The sequence below is a fragment of the Rhinatrema bivittatum genome, chromosome 2 (assembly GCF_901001135.1).
Source record: "Rhinatrema bivittatum chromosome 2, aRhiBiv1.1, whole genome shotgun sequence".
NCBI lineage: Eukaryota > Metazoa > Chordata > Amphibia > Gymnophiona > Rhinatrematidae > Rhinatrema > Rhinatrema bivittatum.
The window spans coordinates 510,494,189-510,511,808 of NC_042616.1; the positions used below are offsets into that span (position 1 = coordinate 510,494,189).

General features: G+C 43.8%; 1 protein-coding gene across 2 annotated transcripts in view; it reads left to right on the plus strand.

Annotated features, from left to right (window-relative positions):
- Nucleotides 1-11,421: 11,421 nt before the first annotated feature.
- The window catches only part of STMND1 (stathmin domain containing 1), a 143,865-nt gene continuing 137,666 nt past the window's right edge, over nucleotides 11,422-17,620 (plus strand). Inside the window, exon 1 of one of the 2 annotated variants that reach the window (XM_029590707.1) lies at nucleotides 11,422-11,678. Coding sequence is in view for 1 of the 2 variants with exons in the window: in XM_029590705.1 (XP_029446565.1) it covers nucleotides 11,945-11,977 (33 nt within the window). In the remaining variant the exon portion in view is untranslated. Of the gene's footprint in view, nucleotides 11,679-11,761; nucleotides 11,978-17,620 lie in introns of those variants that run through there. The other variant, XM_029590705.1, reaches the window with a different exon arrangement.

The following is a 17,620-nucleotide window of genomic DNA, read 5'->3' on the forward strand; positions in this document are numbered from 1 at the left end:
GAACAAGGTCCAGAATGTTCTTTCTGGAAGGCAACTATGTGAGGATTTGTACTTGCTAGAGCATAAATCCGTTGCTTCGTGCTCAATAAGACAAAAAACTCTTTCCAAGGTATTTGGACAGATTTTCTGTTCTCCTTCCCAAAGGAGGTGTCGAAGAACTTACCAAGAATATACCGGTAGTTTTTCTTTGCTTCATCATCTTCATAATTTTTGTGGCAATGTGTTTCTGGCAGTACAGGTATGTGATGTGGGAACTAGCAGCTTGTTAACACGCTAAACTGTTGGTGCAATACCTATTGCTACACTAATATGGAGGTGCATTAAGGTTTCCTACCTTTTTGTGTTATGGATATGGGGGTAATGCCGCACCCTGTGCTATAGTGCTCAAAAGAGGGGATGGCATGGGGGGGATGTTGGATTCATTTATTATATTGGCATTGTATTTGCAGCTGTTGTTGTAATTGTATACTTTGAAAATTCAATAAAAATATAATAAAAAAAAGTAACAGCATCATTTACAAAATAAGCATAAATAACTAGAACATTAACTGGCCTGATGGCCTATCGACAATGTTGCAGACCCTGGCTTCTGCTTGCTGAGCCAGCAGGATCTTGGGATGCTGTGGAGGCTGTTGGGATAGAGGATGCCAGCCCCGACAGCATTGCAGGTATCATTCTGAGTGTACAAGTGTTGGATTCCAAAGGAAGCAGTGGTTTGTTGACTAACCAAGATTGTCATTGTAATGACAATTATAGGAGGAGGAGGGTAGGAGAATAAAAATGGGTGGAAACCCAGCTAACTGAAGATGAAGGATTATAACACCAAGGCCTTAGTTGGGCAATTTCCAAATCTGCTGAGAGCCCAGAAGAGCCAGGAGCAAGTGGCAAGGCCAAAAAAAAAAGTAAGTACCTGGAACATTATCGTGACAGCTTTTTTAAGAATCTGCTCAGCACACTCACAAAACATTATCTGGTTAGGTTAAACTCTGCTGCTGAAAATATACATTGCTAAAAATAACAAAATTACTTCAATTACTAACAACCTCCTGCTGAAAACTATCAGTGCCCCTGCTGTTGGCTGTCCTCTTTTATTACCACTTAAATGGTCCATCAAGACAATGGAGGTCAGAGAGACATTCAGGAGACAAGACACTCACGCCTGGCTCTCCAAACAATTCTTTTCTTTTTAGAATATTCTCTTTCAAGTATAATAAGTTGAAAATATTCATAAAGAATATCAATTCATATTTTAATTTTGCTGCAGTGATCATAGCAAAGCTGATATCACATGACCTGGCTGAAGAAGGTGACATGGAAGTGATTCTAATTTTCAAACTATTCCATAAGAAATATTCCATTTGTAGGTTTGTGACCGAAATGGAAGAGAATGCTTCCACGCTGAATAGAAATGGATGGGCAATGTTTTATCAAAGTACGGGATGTTTCTGAAAATAATGGCCTGCTGACAACCCAGCCCTGCCTTTGCATCATGTTGTATCTCCCACTTCACTACAGACTTCCATTGGTGATGAACTGTTCTGATGATTTTTAATAGGATCCAAGGTAAAGCAGCAGAAGGGCTATGCTCCTTTATGCCTCCTCCATCAAAAAGCCGCTAGAATAGAGCTTTATTTTATTATATGAGTTTTGAGACAAAAAAGAGATCGGCACTTCATTTGGTTATAGGCATAATGACACTCAGAACACACTAAAGTTTATTTATGTATTTTTCCCATTGACAAACACCTTTACAATGGTTGTTCATGGTGTGTTATGTCATAATAAATAACAATAAAATGCAGCATCATTATAATAGCAATAAAATAAAAATAGCAGAACACAAAAAAGGTGGTAAAACACTAGCAATAATTAACAGCAAAAATACTAGCAGATTGACACCCTATATAGAGAATGAGCTGGAAAGCCAGTCCAATGGAAACATTATTTTTGACAGGGGGGGGGGGGGGGGGTTTGAAAATTGGGAAAAGGCAAAATAGCAGCTGTTATAAAAGTAGATATTCTTGAGATATTCAGGAAAACAGAAAAGATATTTAGAATAACCCAAACTAAGTTATCCATTCTCTGAAAAAGAGAATGTTATGTTAGGGCAGTTCACTCCACAAAGATCATTTAAACTCTGGGAGTCCTCGTACTGAAATATACTTACTTCTGCTCAAGGTGCTTATGTTCTTATGTACTGTTAGTATCCCACAGCAAGGTCTCCTGGCATAACTAGGCCCAGACCTGCTCCATGGTTTTCTGAGAAACATTGCACAATCATAAAAGAAGTGACTTTGGAATACCAGTAAGCAGACAATGTGCTTCTTTCAAGTCTCAGCTATATTTTGGGAGAACAAAAAAGTTCTGCATATCAAAAGAATACCTATTGCCGGGGTACAGATAAGAAGTAGGCTATGCTGAGAAGTAGAGTGCAGGTAGGGGTACATCGTTCCTTAGTAATTGACTATGAACATAGGTGCTCTGGTACTGGGAATCAAAAAAGGGCTCACTTTTTATCCTCCCTTCTCTGCAGAAAAAATAATCAGAGTGCTAGCTCATCGAGCGGATAAAATCCCATACCCACCAACATTTGCATCCTTTCATTTCTCTGCCTTGTAGAAAGTGGTCCCAGGACCAAGCGAGTTTTAAGATCTCTGCTTCACAGACAAATCTGAGAGAGAGAATCTGAAGATCTCCAGGGATCCAGAGGAAAAGAATCCAATACATTTAGGGGCTTTTCATTCCTGGATATCCAGACCACTTTCATTTGGGATTTGTAAGTAGACATTTTCATTGTGTACTGAAAGCATAAGGAATTTTAGTGATAGAGAGGGTGAGGCTATTTCTAGTCAAAAGTGCCAGTATTAATTTATTAGATCCAGTGACAGTACATAGCACAGTGTTGACCTGTAAAGAATGAGCATGATGTTCTACTGAGCTTGTTACAGTTGGGTAATTTGGCAGAAACTTTATGCACTGTGTGAAGCTGCTTGCTGCTAATTAGTTAACAGTGTGAGTTGCCTACACAGACAAATAGATTTTCACAGTTTTGCATCCCAAAATCATTCTGCAAAAAGCATTGTTGGGCGTTTGTCCCTACGGGCTAAATGTAAGGCGTGTGCAAAAGTCCCACAGTGTTAATTTGATGAAGGTCCATACATAACCGGCTAACTAGCAGTGCTACCACACTGCTGAATATAATTGGCTAACTTTAGGACAGCCCTATAACCCAACCAGAGTTAGCTGGATAAATGAACTTATCTGGCTAATTGCGCTCCTCCCTGGAACACCTCCCTCCTGCCCTGGAATGCCCCCAACTTATCCGGCCAAATTCTAGACAGATAAGTTGGGGGCATTACTGCTCTGCTATCAACTGGTGGTAGACCTGCATGTTCATTGCCTCTGCTGTATCCAGTATAGCTGGCTCAGAAAGCTTAACCTCTGACTTGGAAGCAAGGAAACCTGTAAGTTTTTCCTTGTGTGTCCAGTCAGCTCTGCTCGGCCTGTGTGTTTCAGCAGCTATTCTGCCCTAGCCCTGAACAATAACCTCTTTTTACCTGTCACCCAGACTGCTTTAGTTGCTGTTTCCTCCAGTTTAAATGTTATGCCTTTTAATAAAGTCTGGAGTTGAAGAAGCGGTCTCCTCTGTCTGCCAAATAAAGAAAGAGTTAAGCTATCTCTTTAAGTTGCACATAGGAAATGTGCAGTGGGGACAAATAGGCAGAGATTCCACACTTTATTCATAGGATGTGAAATGGAAAAAATGGGCTTCTCTCTTCCTAGCCTTTCCAGAGCAGGGGTGCTGCCCTCCCTGAGCAAGACTAAGAAAAAAAATCTTAAAAATAAAAGTCCAGTGGTGCCAAGATGGCCACTTGATAGGTGGCTGCTAACCCAGTGTGCTCCCGCTCCTTGACAGTAATAATCCTGTTGATTGCTATTAAACCAAGGCTTGCAAAAGCTTGTAAATGGTTCGCGACCCTCCTAAAAGTTCGCTGCCTATGATGTGGGGAGAACAAAGTGTGGAAGCTTAACCTGTCTCTGTTAGGCCAATAGTTAAAGTTGTATGGGGTTTTTTTCCGGGTTTATTCCTTACAGGATTATGGTCTGGTGCTGTTAAGGGAGACAATTAAAGCTGTGTTACGGGGTTAAATAATCGGGTTCGCTAGTCATTTAAAACGGCAGGGATTAAAACATGAGATTCCTCTTACTAGAAGGATAGCCAGCCTGGAGCTGGAGCATAAGGCAAGTTGTTCTAGACCTGTATGGAAAGAGTTACAGAAGTACAGGGCTGAGCTAGATAGTATCCAGATAGACAAGGTGGAGAGGTCTTTTCCCTGTCTCAAACAAATAATTTATGAGCATGCAAATAAATCTGGCTCATTTACGGCAAGCCAGCTATGGAAAAGACGTGCCGGCAGGTTAATTGCTGGAATTCACAATGCTTCGGGTGCTTTTACGTACCAGACAAAGGGTATCAATCGAGTTTTCGAAAAGCTTTATGCTAATTTATGGATGTTAATCAATATTTTACTTTGCTACGGCTACCACAGGTGACAGAGCAACTCAATAATGCCCCGATAATGATGGAAGAGTTTCAGACAGCAGTCAAATTGCTACCTAAAGGGAAGTGAGCTGGTCCGGATGGATATTACCAGGATTTTTATAAGGTATTCTTTACTCAGCTTAGCTCTATTTTGTTTAAAGTTTACCAGTATTTGCAGTTGAACCCTGATTGTTCACACAGGTTGACGGATGTAACTATTGTGCTGATTCCAAAAAAAGGGAGGGATACTATGGATCCAGGATCACATCGTCCAATTTCTTTGTTAAACACGGATGTCAAAATTCTAGCTAAGGTACTTCAGCTGAGGCTGGAGTCGGTGCTTATGGATCTTGTACACCCAGACCAAACCGGTTTTGTAAAGGGCCAGCATTCAGCTAACAATACTCAGAGGGTTTTTGGCTTTATCAGAGAAACATGAGAGGCATGGGGCCATAGTGGCTCTTGATGCAGAAAAGGCCTTTGAGCAGTTACACTGGCCCTTTTTATTTGCCATATTTGATAAATGTGGGATTGATTCAGCATATACGGGGTGGGTGAAAGCTCTATATGCTCATCTGGTGGCAAGGGTTCTCACTATTGGAGATCTTTATGACCCATTTCCTATTCAGCGTGGTTTGAAGCAAGGCTGTCCCCTATTGCCTTTGCTTTTTGATTTAGCTATAGAAGCTCTGGCGCATCAGGTTAGGATGGATCAGTTGATTCCTGGTATAAGAATTGCAGGTAAAATTTATTTATTTATTTTTTTTATATACTGACATTTGATCTCAATTGAGATATCACACCGGTTTACATTCAGGTACTGTATTTCTCTATCCCCAGAGGGCTTACAATCTAAGTTTTTTGTACCTGAGGCAATGGAGGGTAAAGTGACTTGCCCAAGGTCACAAGGAGCGACAGCAGGACTTGAACCCTGGTCTCCTGGTTCATAGTCCACTGCTCTAACCACTAGGCTATTCCTCCTCCCCCTAAAATGCATAACATTTCACTATATGCGGATGATGTTCTATTATTTTTGACAGATATAAAGAGATCCATCCCTAGATTGTTGGCTGTGCTGTCTGAATATGGAAGGGTATCTGGATACAAGTTGAATCATGATAAATCTGAAGTTTCTGTATTTCACCCCAAAACCATCGGGGGAAATGTCTTGACATCCAGTGAGCTCAGAGAGGCTTTTGTTATCTGGGTATTTTTATTCCACGCTGCTGGAAGGATATTTATAAATATAATTATGCGACAGTAGTTAGTAAAATACAGAACGACTTAATTAGGTGGGATGATATGTTTCTTTCTTGGGCTGGCAGGATAGGAGTTTTAAAAATGAATGTGTTATTCCAGCTGTTTTACCTTTTTCAACATGTTCCGTGTTCACTTCCCAAGAGTTTCTTTTCTATGTTAAATGGATGTCTCATAAAGTTTGTATGAAAGGGGAAATCTCCTCGAATTAAGCTAGCTACTTTGTGCCAACCTAGAGAGAAGGGGGCTTTGGCTATTCCAGCCCTTCAGAGATATTTTTGGCAGTGAGACTTGGTTGCTTATCAGGATGGTTGGGTCATGATTCTACTAAAATTTGGTGGTCCCTGGAGATTAGAGTAGAGGGAGGTGTTGATCTGGGCAATCTACTACTTTCTTCCTTCCACATCTTCTAGGATGCGAAAAGTGATTCATTCTAATCCAGTTATAGCGCATACGGTGCGAGTCTGGAGGGAAGTATGTAAACATTTGCAGTTACGGGAGGGTATGCTGTCACCAGTGCCCTTGTTTTGTAATAACCCTAGCCTATTAGTGCAGATATGCAGGACTGAAACATTTAGGGCAATTATGGGATGAATATAGTTGGGTTCCCTTTGAGGAGCTTCAGTCCTCAAAGGGAACCCAACCACTAGATTCTGAATGTTCCTCAACAGCTGGAGGACTACTGACTAAGCTGGCAAAGGCCCTTATGGCTGAGGGCCTGACCAGAAAGGTGATAAAAATTCTGTAAAAGCAATACAGAGTCAAGGAGATACTTCGATGTCTTTGATAACAAAATGAAATAACGATTTGGGATTGACCTTGGACTCAATGGACTGGAAATATATATGGAAAAGGGCCTTTAAGATATCTTTATGCAGCAGGAGAGTGGAGCTGATGTATAAACTTCTTTATAGGATATATAGGTGACCTGTATTTTTTGCTCAATTCTCCCCTTCCAAGTCCTGAGCTTGTTGGTGGGGATGTAGTCAAGAAGGCATGTTTTTGCACACATGGTGGGCATGTTCTTATGTCTCTGCTTTTTAGAGAGATGTGCAGGATGAGATTTCTAGATGCCTGGCAGTGCCAATCCAACTTACACCATGCTATTGCTTGTTAGGGGAAGCAGGGGATGTGAATCTTAATAAATTACAATGGAAGCAGTGTGATCAAATTGTGTTGGCAGCTCATTGCACTATCGCAACTTTTTGGAAGGTGATTCCTTGGTTGCTGCACTGGTATAAACAGCTTATAGATATTGCCATAATTGAAAAGCTCACTTACTCATTGCATTATAAACCTTTGGTATATGACAGGGTGTGGGATCTGTACTGGGCCATGCATCCTGGTTAAAGCAATGGTGGAACTGATTGCTTGGGGAATCATTTGGGAGTCAGTTACTCTAAAGGATATATGTCACTATTGTATGTATTTGAATGATGACTGTTCAGAACTTTCTTTTATTGTATGCTCCAGTTATAAATAAACAGTTTAAAAAAAATAAAATAAAAGTCCATTGTCCTTGCCATGGCAGGAGCCGTGTGTATATTATCAGCACCGAGTCCATCAGCACTGGCATCCTTCAGTGTTCGATGCCTGAAGCCCCCGGATGGCGCCTTGCGGCACTCCTAGCCAACAGAATCAGTGGCAACTGTGTCATCTGGCACTAGTAGTGCCTGGCTGGCACTACACAGTGCTCAGTGGAGCTGTACAGTGCCCCACCAACAGCATTTGATGGTGCCTGAGGTGTCCACAGCACACTCATGGCACACAATGGCATGGCCAGCATACACAGCCCTTGATGGCATCACTGGCACCCATAGCTCTCAATGGTGTCTACAGCGCCAATGGTGCATATGGGCTTGATCGCATTAATGGTGCCCACTGTGCACAGTGGTATCAATGGCACACACTGCGCATGACAGCATCGACGGCACCCATGGCAAACAATGGCACTCTTGTTCACCGGCATCAATGGTGCACTCAACAGCATCGATGGGCCTAACTTAAAGATGGCAGTGTTGATTTTACCTGGCAGCCCAAAGGCACACACAGCACCCAACAGTGTCGATGGCATGTACCAAGAGCACACAGCGGTGCTCGATGGTGTCGATGACGCTATAGCACTCAATAATGCCCATGGTGCTCAACAACATTGATGAAGCCCATGGCACTTTATAGTGTCAAAAGCTCAGCAGCAGTGGCAATGGTACCTGTGGTGCTCTGTAGTGGTAACACCACCAATGCATAGTTTCCGACTGTGCCAATGGTGCTCAATGGTGCCCATGGTGCCCACAGCACTTGATAGCATCCATGGTGTCAATGGCAATCAAAGACACCCCTGATGCTTATAGTGCTCGACAGATTCCCATGGTACTCAATGGGGTCAATGCACCCATGGCACTCGAAAGCATCAGTGGTGCCCAAGGCACTTGATTCTCCCAGCACTAGGTAGCATCAGTGGTGCTCACAATTCTTGACTGTATTGATGGCGACCACAGTGCTTGATGACGTCAATGACGCTCACAGTGTCAATGGCTTTCATGGTGTTGATGGCGCCCACAGCACTCATGGTGTTAATGGTGCCCATGGTGCTCTATAGTGTAGATGGCTCTTATGTAGATCGACAGCTCCCATGGCGCTTGACAGTATTGACGTCGTCTCCAGCACACAACAGCATCTCCAGTGTTCGATGGCATCAATGGTGCCCATAGCACTTGACACTCTGGGTAATAGCAATGGAGCAATGGAGCTCTTGGCTCTTGATTGCATCAATGGCTCTCATGGCGGATGGTGCACAGCACTCAGACCTGACAGTGTTCACAGACCCTGGGCTCCACGTCACCCAATGGTGTGACCCAGTGATTAATCCCATTGGTGTCTGGTACTTGGATGTACATAGGCATCTGAAATTGGGGCATGGTACTAGCATTGCATCAGCAGCTCTGACTGCCTATGCTCAGGCTCTCCCACTTGTCCCTGGAGACTGGCCTGCCAGCATGCTGGCAGCCAGGAGGGCAGATGGCATCATCCAGGACAGCAGAGGTGATAATTAAATAGAGTCCATGGAGACAAATGTGGTTCCCAGGAGTGTGGAGAGGATAAGCTCTTCCCCTAACGGGAATGTGCCTTTATCCTGGATCCTTTGTTGCCTGGGCCAACTTCGATGCCCAGGGTTGAACTGAACTGCATGGAGTTCTTGCCTGGATGAGAAACTCAGGCAAGCTCCCCGACTAGAATCCTAGCCTGACCACACAGGAACCTTGCAAACCAATGGTCCCATGAGGCAAAAGAAAGAATAAATTCATAAGCTGCTAGGCAGCATATTTTTTTTATTAAAAATAATAAAAATTAAACAACTCTGACTAGGCTGTACTGGCACTAGCCCAAATTATCATGCAGGCAACAGAAGAAAGAGTTGAATAAAGAAGAAAAGATTGAAATAAAGGGGGAGAGAGAAAAGCCCAAATCTCTGCAGGGCCCTGCTAGAAAGAACAGCTTCAACAGCTTCAGAAACTTTCACTGCAGTAGCTGTGAGAGAGAGCAAAGAACCACATTTTACAGGCTCTGCAGAAGAAAAGAAACTTAATCTAACAGCGGCCCCTGTGGCAGAGACCTCTTGCTGTCATGGCTGAGGCTGGTAGGATGTTAAAGATTGCTGTGTTGCAAGGCCTCCAGATGGAACCTCAAAGGGTGTGCTGGTCTTCTCTACTATTTCTAAACAGCGCCCCCTGTGGTAGAGACCTCTTGCCGTCATGGTTGAGGCTGTAGGATGTTAAAGGTTGCTGTGTGGCAAGGCCTCCAGATAGAACCTCAAAGGGTGTGCTGGTCTTCTCTACTATTTCTAAACAGCGCCCCCTGTGGTAGAGACCTCTTGCCGTCATGGTTGAGGCTGGTAGGATGTTAAAGGTTGCTGTGTTGCAAGGCCTCAAAGGTTCCATCTCTACTATTTTTCCTGCACAGGAATGGAATCCAGAACCCATTCATCAAAATCTTCCAGGGGCAGGGAGACATTTAGGATAACCGTCCTGAGGGAGGATGTTCCCTGGAGTACCTTGAAAATAAACAATTGTTGATGAATAAGTTTTACAAGTTTATTATTACCAAAAAGAAAAGGATTAGAAGTAATCTTGTAGAAAACAATACAAGTATTCATGTTCTTTAGCATGTACCTTTGGAATAATACTTCAAAAAAACTTTTGTTAACTGTAGACAATCAGACAATTAGAAATTGGAAATACTTTCCAAATTTTCTTTTATGGTAGCAGTGCAAAAACAATATTAACAATTCTATTCTCTTGTTTCCAAGAACCTTCTGCTGAATTCAACTCCAAGTCTGTTAAGTATTACTTTTATTCTTTTGTGTGTTGGTCTTCACTTTACTCTGTGCTCAACCTTCAGATCTGTATCATAAGAAACTAAGTCTTTGTGGGTATATTTTCTCTTTTCCGGGCTCTTCTAAAAATCAAGCGTCCTTTTTATGGTAAGTCTTCTTTTCTTTCTTTCGTCTTTTGTGTTTATTGTTCACTTTCAGTGTTGTCTGTCCCTTTGTGTTACTTTATTATTGAGCTCAATTAGATTCTGCTAGCTTGCTAGTCTTGCCAGACCTAAGGTTTCTGGCACAGCAACCATCTTCTCCAGGCAATAGATCCTGAGGTCTCTGGCATCCAATCTTCCTCCATCAGTGTCTGCCTCCAGAGGGGTACCTACTACTTAAATGTGCGAACTGAAAAACAAAGACTACCTCCCTGACACCGAGTTATCTTCTGCAAACTAAAGGTCTCTCTGCTGCGGGTGTCTGGCAGCTTGGTGAAACAGTTTTATTTATCTAAAGAAAATAAATGATAATCAGGAAATCCCTGTCTTTAATTTCAGGGAATCAGCAATTACCGATACCTTTACACAAAATAATTCCACTCTCCTCTAATTAGAAGAGGTAGAAAAATTACTGCATTCCCTTTTAGCTGTTTCTACTATAAACTATTCTGTCTCTCCTTTTCTTTACCTTCAGGGCACAAACATCGCTATGGGATTTGGAAACAAAAATCTTTTTTTTTCTTTTTCTCTTTCAAATCTCCCATGAATACAGTAACTCAGTAACAGCAGTGTTACTTGTTTCTGAGGCTGTTCCCTTTGAGTAGCTCCACCACAAATGCTTCTGGGGCTTGACAGAGCTGATGACCAGCATTTCTGCCTCTTGCAAAAGCCTCCTGCCTTCTGCTCAATTCCCTATGAGAAAATCTCTCTCCCAAAGCAAATCCTTGCTCCACTGATTTCACTATAAAATAGTGCGACTTTTAAAAATCTTTACTTTCCCTGGAACTGCCATTCTCAGCCTTCCTGGTGACAGGGCAGAGGTGTCAGTCACTTCTATTTAATTTCCTTATATTTTTAAAATAGCTGCTCTGTCCTAAAATAAGGTTCCAGGGGCCAGCCACCTTACATTTTAGTGCTCCTACACCAGGCAAATTACTAACAAAAGCCACGAGACTAGCCCGTGCGCTTTTGCCTGCAGGAAAATCTGGACTGGATTTCTGCTTAGACTGGAGTCCCAGCACAGCAGCTTTCCCTGGCCACATAAACACACCAAACCAGCCTTGCACAAGTGATGGGGTCTAGCACTGGTCACCCCAACACAACATCTGATCCAAACACTTATTTTTAAATTATTTATCCTGGGGGGCTACATGGACTTGCTTACCAGGATTAATTTTTCTCTCCAGTACCCTCTCTCATACAACCGAGCAGCAGAGGCTATCCCAGCATCCCTTGCTGTTGTCCCTGCTGTGCTCTGAGGTACCTCTTTCACTCCCAGGGAGTGGAGGAATGTGCATCCTGTCACTGAGGGATTGTGGTAGCTGGTCACTGCTGCAGGAGCTTGGTAAGCGCCCTCTGCTGCTTGTCTTTTCTTCCTTGCCCTTATTTAATCTATCTTAGGTTTGTTTTACTTTGATTTCTTTTATTTTACTTTTGTGCCTACCCCTGCGGTGCCGATATAACCTGGCCCCTTCATCACTGCTGGGCTAGTAAAGTGAAACTAAACTAGCAGCTTTGTTTGATCTTGTGGGCAGCAGCAGCAGCCTCTTCTCTCCTGCCTCAAACAGCTGATACATTAGGGGAGAGACAGCACCCAAACAAAAGAACAGCATGCTGTCTCTGCCTGGCCCTGCAGCAGCCCAGGTAACTGTTATTTAATAATTTTTTTTAACCTGTTCACTTTAAGGAGCTCTGCCTGGGAAGCAGGGAGATGGCTGCTCAGCAGAGCACGCTAACATTTTCTAGAATCTTTAAATCAAATTTCAGTGCCAAGCTCTGTAAATGATGTCACCCACATGTGAGGATTGCCATCCTTGTCTGTCCTCTAAGAAAAGTATGAACACAGTTTTAGCAAATGGAAACAAAAAGGCTGCTGTGAAAGCAGGGCAACAGTAAACAAACAGAAAACACCTGTGGAGACGACAGGACACTGCTCTTTTATGAAGATTTTGGAGATTTTGATTATTTTGTCTTTGTGGTTTTGGGAGGAAGTTTTCTGCCATATTTAATGCCTGGTAGTGGGGAAAGAGGAGTCTTTTCTCTGCTGTGCTAATTAATGGGACTTTCAGCCCAAAAGATCCATTTAACAGCTGAGAAGAGAGCAGGAGGAGAAAAGGATTTAGAGATCCCCTATAGGAGTCTCTACCCTTGAAGAGAAAGGTCTGGGAGAACATAGAAACATAGAAATGATGGCAGAAAAAGACCAATCGGCCCGTCCAGTCTGCCCTGCAAGCTCCCACACTTACTTTCCCATACTTATCTGTTTCACCAATCACCAACTTCAGGGCTCTTGTTGGTAACTGTTTGATTCAAATTTCCTGTCATCTCCTGTCATTGATGCAGAGAGTATGTTGGAGTTGCATCAAAGGTGAGCAAAAGGCTTATGGTTAAGGGTTGTAACTGCCGCATCAAGCAAGTTACCCTGATGCTTGTTCACCCAGACTGCACAGATCGATGCCTTTGTTGGATGATGTCCGAATGCAAATCCTGTTTTCCTGTTTACCGTTGAAGCAGAGAACAACGCTGTATATGCTTTCAAAGTGATGTATCAGGCTTAATTGGTTTAGGGTATAACCGACGTAATAAGCAGCTACCCCCATGATTGTTTACCCAGATTGTGAAGTTCAGTCCTTGTTGGTTGTTGCCTGAATGTAAATCCTGTTTTCTACTTTATTCCACCTGCCGTAGAAGAAGAGAGCAACACTGTATATGTATTCAAAGTGATGTATCAGGCTTAATTGGTTTAGGGTAGTAACCGCCGTAATAAGCAAGCTACCCCCACGTTTATTTATTTACCCAGATTATGAAGTTCAGTCCTTTTTGGTTGTTATCTGAATGCAAATCCTCTTTTCCATATTTTCCTTTGCAGTTGAAGCAGAGAGCAATGTTGGGGTTGCATTAACCGTGCAAGGGATTTTTTTTGAGTAAGGGTAGTAATCACCAGGTAGTAAACATTCCAGCAAGCCACCCACATAGCTCTACTCTTCATTCCCATCCTCTAGCCTTTATGGATCCACAGAGTTTATCCCACGCCGCTTTGAAATCTTCCACAGTTTTAGTCTTTACCACTTCCTCCGGAAGGGCATTCCAGGCATCCACCACCATCTCCGTGAATAAATACTTCCTGACATTGGTTCTGAGTCTTCCTCCCTGGAGCTTCAAATCGTGACCCCTAGTTCTATTGATTTTTTTCCATTGTAAACGGTTTGATGTTGACCATGAATCATTAAAACCTTTCAAATATCTGAAAGTCTGTATCATATCTCCTCTGCTCCTCCTCTCCTCCAGGGTGCACATATTTAGGTTCTTCAATCTCTCCTCATTAGTCATTTTATGAAGACCATCCACCTTTTTGGTTGCCCTTCTCTGGACCGCCTCCATCCTGTCTAGGGATGTGCAGGCAAAAGGTTTTCGTTGCGTACGCGATCAGTATTCGTGGGGGGTCAATTCCGTTTCATGCGGAAGTATGGAGAATTCAATAAGTTGTCGATCTGTAAATACGTTACTACTAAATTAACTACAACCCCCCACCCTCCTGACCCCCCCAAGACTTACCAAAACTCCCTGGTGGTCCAGCGGTGGGGTCTGGGAACTCACTCACACCCTCGGTGCTAGTTTCATCATGGCGCCGACAGGGGCTACCGGTGCAATTGGTCAGCTCCTGTCACATGGCCATCGGCGTCATCTTGTGCTCCTACCATGTGACAGGGGCTGACCAATGGCACCGGTAGCCCCTGTGACATAGTATGGGCAAAGGCTATCGGTGCCATTTTGAGTCCTGGCCTGGCGTCGGACGGCAGGTCGCTCCGGGACCCCCGTTGGACCCACAGGGACTTTTGGCCAGCTTGGGGGGGCCTCCTGACCCCCACAAGACTTGCCAAAAGTCCAGCGGGGGTCCGGAAGCGACCTCCTTTCACGCCGGCCGCCCGATCCCAATACTCAAAATCGCCATCCCGCCAATACTCAAAATGGCGCCGATCGCCTTTCCCTCACTATGACGGCGATCGGCGCCATTTTGAGTATTGGCGGGATGGCGATTTTGAGTCTCAAAATGGTGGCGATCGGCGCCATTTTGAGTATTGGGATCGGGCGGCCAGTGTGAAAGGAGGTCGCTCCCGGACCCCCGCTGGACTTTTGGCAAGTCTTGTGGGGGTCAGGAGGCCCCCCCAAGCTGGCCAAAAGTCCCTGTGGGTCCAACGGGGGTCCTGGAGCGACCTGCCGTCCGACGCCAGGCCAGGACTCAAAATGGCACCGATAGCCTTTGCCCATACTATGTCACAGAGGCTACCGGTGCCATTGGTCAGCCCCTGTCACATGGTAGGAGCACAAGATGGCACCGATGGCCATGTGACAGGGGCTGACCAATGGCACCGGTAGCCCCTGTGACAAAGGCTATCGGCGCCATGATGAAACTAGCACCAAGGGTCTGAGTGAGTTCCCGGACCCCACCGCTGGACCACCAGGGAGTTTTGGTGAGTCTTGGGGGGGTCAGGAGGGTGGGGGGGGGGGCTTAAATGTTTATTTAGGCCGAATTAAATAGAAATCTGTTTAATACGTGGGGAGTTGCGATGCGTTTCGCCTCCCCACGTATTTAACAGATAGCAAAAAATAAGTTGCGGATTACAAATACGTGGAAAACGGATGCACACCTCTAATCCTGTCTCTGTCCCTTTGGAGATATGGTCTCCAGAACTGAATACAGTACTCCAGGTGAAGCCTCACCAAGGCCCTGAACCAAGGGGATCATCACTTCCTTTCTCTTACTAGATATTCCTCTCTCTATGCAGCCCTAAATTCTTCTGGCTTTAGCTATCGCCTTGTCACATTGTTTCGCCGACTTCAGATCTTTAGACACTATCATTCCAAGGTCTCGCTCCTGCTCTGTGCACATCAGTCCTTCACCTCCCATCAAATACAATTCTTTCGGATTTCCATTCCACTATTGCATTACTCTGCACTTCTTGGCATTGAATCTCAGCTGCCATATCTTCGACCACTCTTCCAGCTTCTTTAAGTCATGTCTCATTCTCTCCAATCCTTCCGGTGTATCCACTCTGTTGCAGATCTTAGTATCATCCTCAAAAAGACAAACCTTACCTTCTATCCCATCCGCAATGTCGCTCACAAAGATATTGAACAGGACCGGTCCCAACACTGATCCTTGCGGCACTCCGCTCAACACTGCTCTCTCTTCAGAGTAAGTTCCTTTTACCGTCACACATTGTCTTCTGTCCATCAACCATTTTGCAATCCAAGCCACCATCTTGGCATCCACTCCCTAGCTTCTCATTCTATTCACAAGCCTCCTGTGCGGGACCGTATCAAAAGCTTTGCTGAAATCCAAGCAGATGACATCGCGTGCTCTTCCTCTATCTAATTCCCTAGTCACCCAATCGAAAAAGGCAATCAGATTTTTCTGACAGGACCTTCCCCTGGTGAATCCATGCTGCCTCTGGTCCAGCAGTTCTTCCAACTGTAGATAGTTCACTATTCTTTCTTTCAGCAGCAACTCCATTACCTTTCCCACTACCGAGGGAAGCGGGACCACCACCTCTCTTCTCCAATCACTCGGTACCACTCCTGTTTCTAGGGATCTGTTGAACAGGTCACTCAGTGGACCTGCCAGTACATCTCTAAGCTCCCTCAGAATCCTGGGATGGACCTCATCAGGTCCCATGGCTTTGTCCACTTTTATTTTTCCTAGCTCTTCCCATATATTCTCTTCTGTAAATGGAGTTACATCTACTCCACTCCCCTCCAGTTTCTTGTTAACTAGTGATGGTCCTTCTCCAGGGTCCTCTTTAGTGAACACCGAACTGAAGCATTCGTTTAATATTTCTGCCATTTCTTTGTCTCTCTCTACCCATTGATCCTTTTCACCTTTCAATTTAACTATACCACTTGGAACTTTTCTCCTTTCTCTAATGTATCTGAAAAATGTTTTGTCACCTCGCTTTACCTCTTTTGCAATCCCTTCTTCCGCTTGACTTTTTGCTATCTTGATTACTTTCTTCGTCTCCCTCAGTTCCATCAGATATTCTTCCTTGTGCTCCTCCTTTTGGGATCCTTTATATTTCTTGAACGCTGTTTTTTTAGCTTTTATTTTGTCAGCCACCTCCTTTGAGAACCCATTTCATTTTTCTTTTGCTTTTCTTTACTTTTCTGACATATAGATTAGTTGCCTTGGTAATTGCTCCTTTTATTTTGGTCCATTGTTGTTCCACATCTCTGTTGCTCTGCCATCCTTCTAGTTCTTCTTCCAGATACTTCCCCATTTCATCAAAATTTGCCTGTGGAGCCACTACGACCAACACCAGGCCCTGCACAATCTTTTAGCACAGAGCGGGAGCATCCTTAGAGGCTCTGCGCTCACTCTGTTGGGGGGACTGAAGCACAGGAGCTCCTCAACTGGGGGCCGTCAGTCGGCCCTGCAGCAGTTTTAAGGTTTTTTTTCAGCTCCCTGAGGTTCTCATGTTTTGGATTCATGCGGCAATAGCAGTGATAAGGTGGGAACGTCTTGTGTATGATGCAATTTATAGCATCACGCCCAGTTGGAGCAGCTCATGTGCATCTCCCCGGTTCCAGGTGTGACGATGCTTGCTTATAGGTAACACCCACAAGTATGATGTTTGACCAAGCTGGCAGGCTGTTGGGGGCTGAGGGGATTTTTTTTGGGTCACCCAGTTATTTTTCTTGGTAACCCCCAACTCTGCTATTGGTACCAAGTCGGGCAGGGGATATTCTGCTTCTGTCAAGTGTAATACGGTGAGGGTAGTAACCTTTGCAAAACCAAGATGGCAGACCCTGAAATTTATGAGCCAGTTAGTTAATCATGTTTCATCTTTAGAATTGTATAATTCTCTGCTTTCTCCTGTTTGGCTGGGACAGTTTTATGTTATGTTTTTGTTGCAAAAATAACATTTGTATTTGTCACTGAATGCTTTTTCTGAACAAAAATTGCTTCACAGGTTAATACAGGTGGGGTTGGAATAAAGTTGGGACCAGATATGGCATGACATAAATGTCATTGAAGCTTGGGGTTGATTTGACCTGCTGAGGAAATTGATGGCTAGATTACTTTTTATAGTTGCCATTGGTCACTGGTTTTCAGTTGTGCTGACCAGAATAAAAATCACATGCTTCGCTAATATGGCAGTCTAGTGAAATTTTTTTATTTCATTTTTTAAGGTTAAGGTCCTCTCTATGACTGAATTTACTTCTTAGATTATTTTTAAACTGAAAAGTCTATCCAGATAATTACTGGTTTTTGGGGTTTTTTTTGAGCAC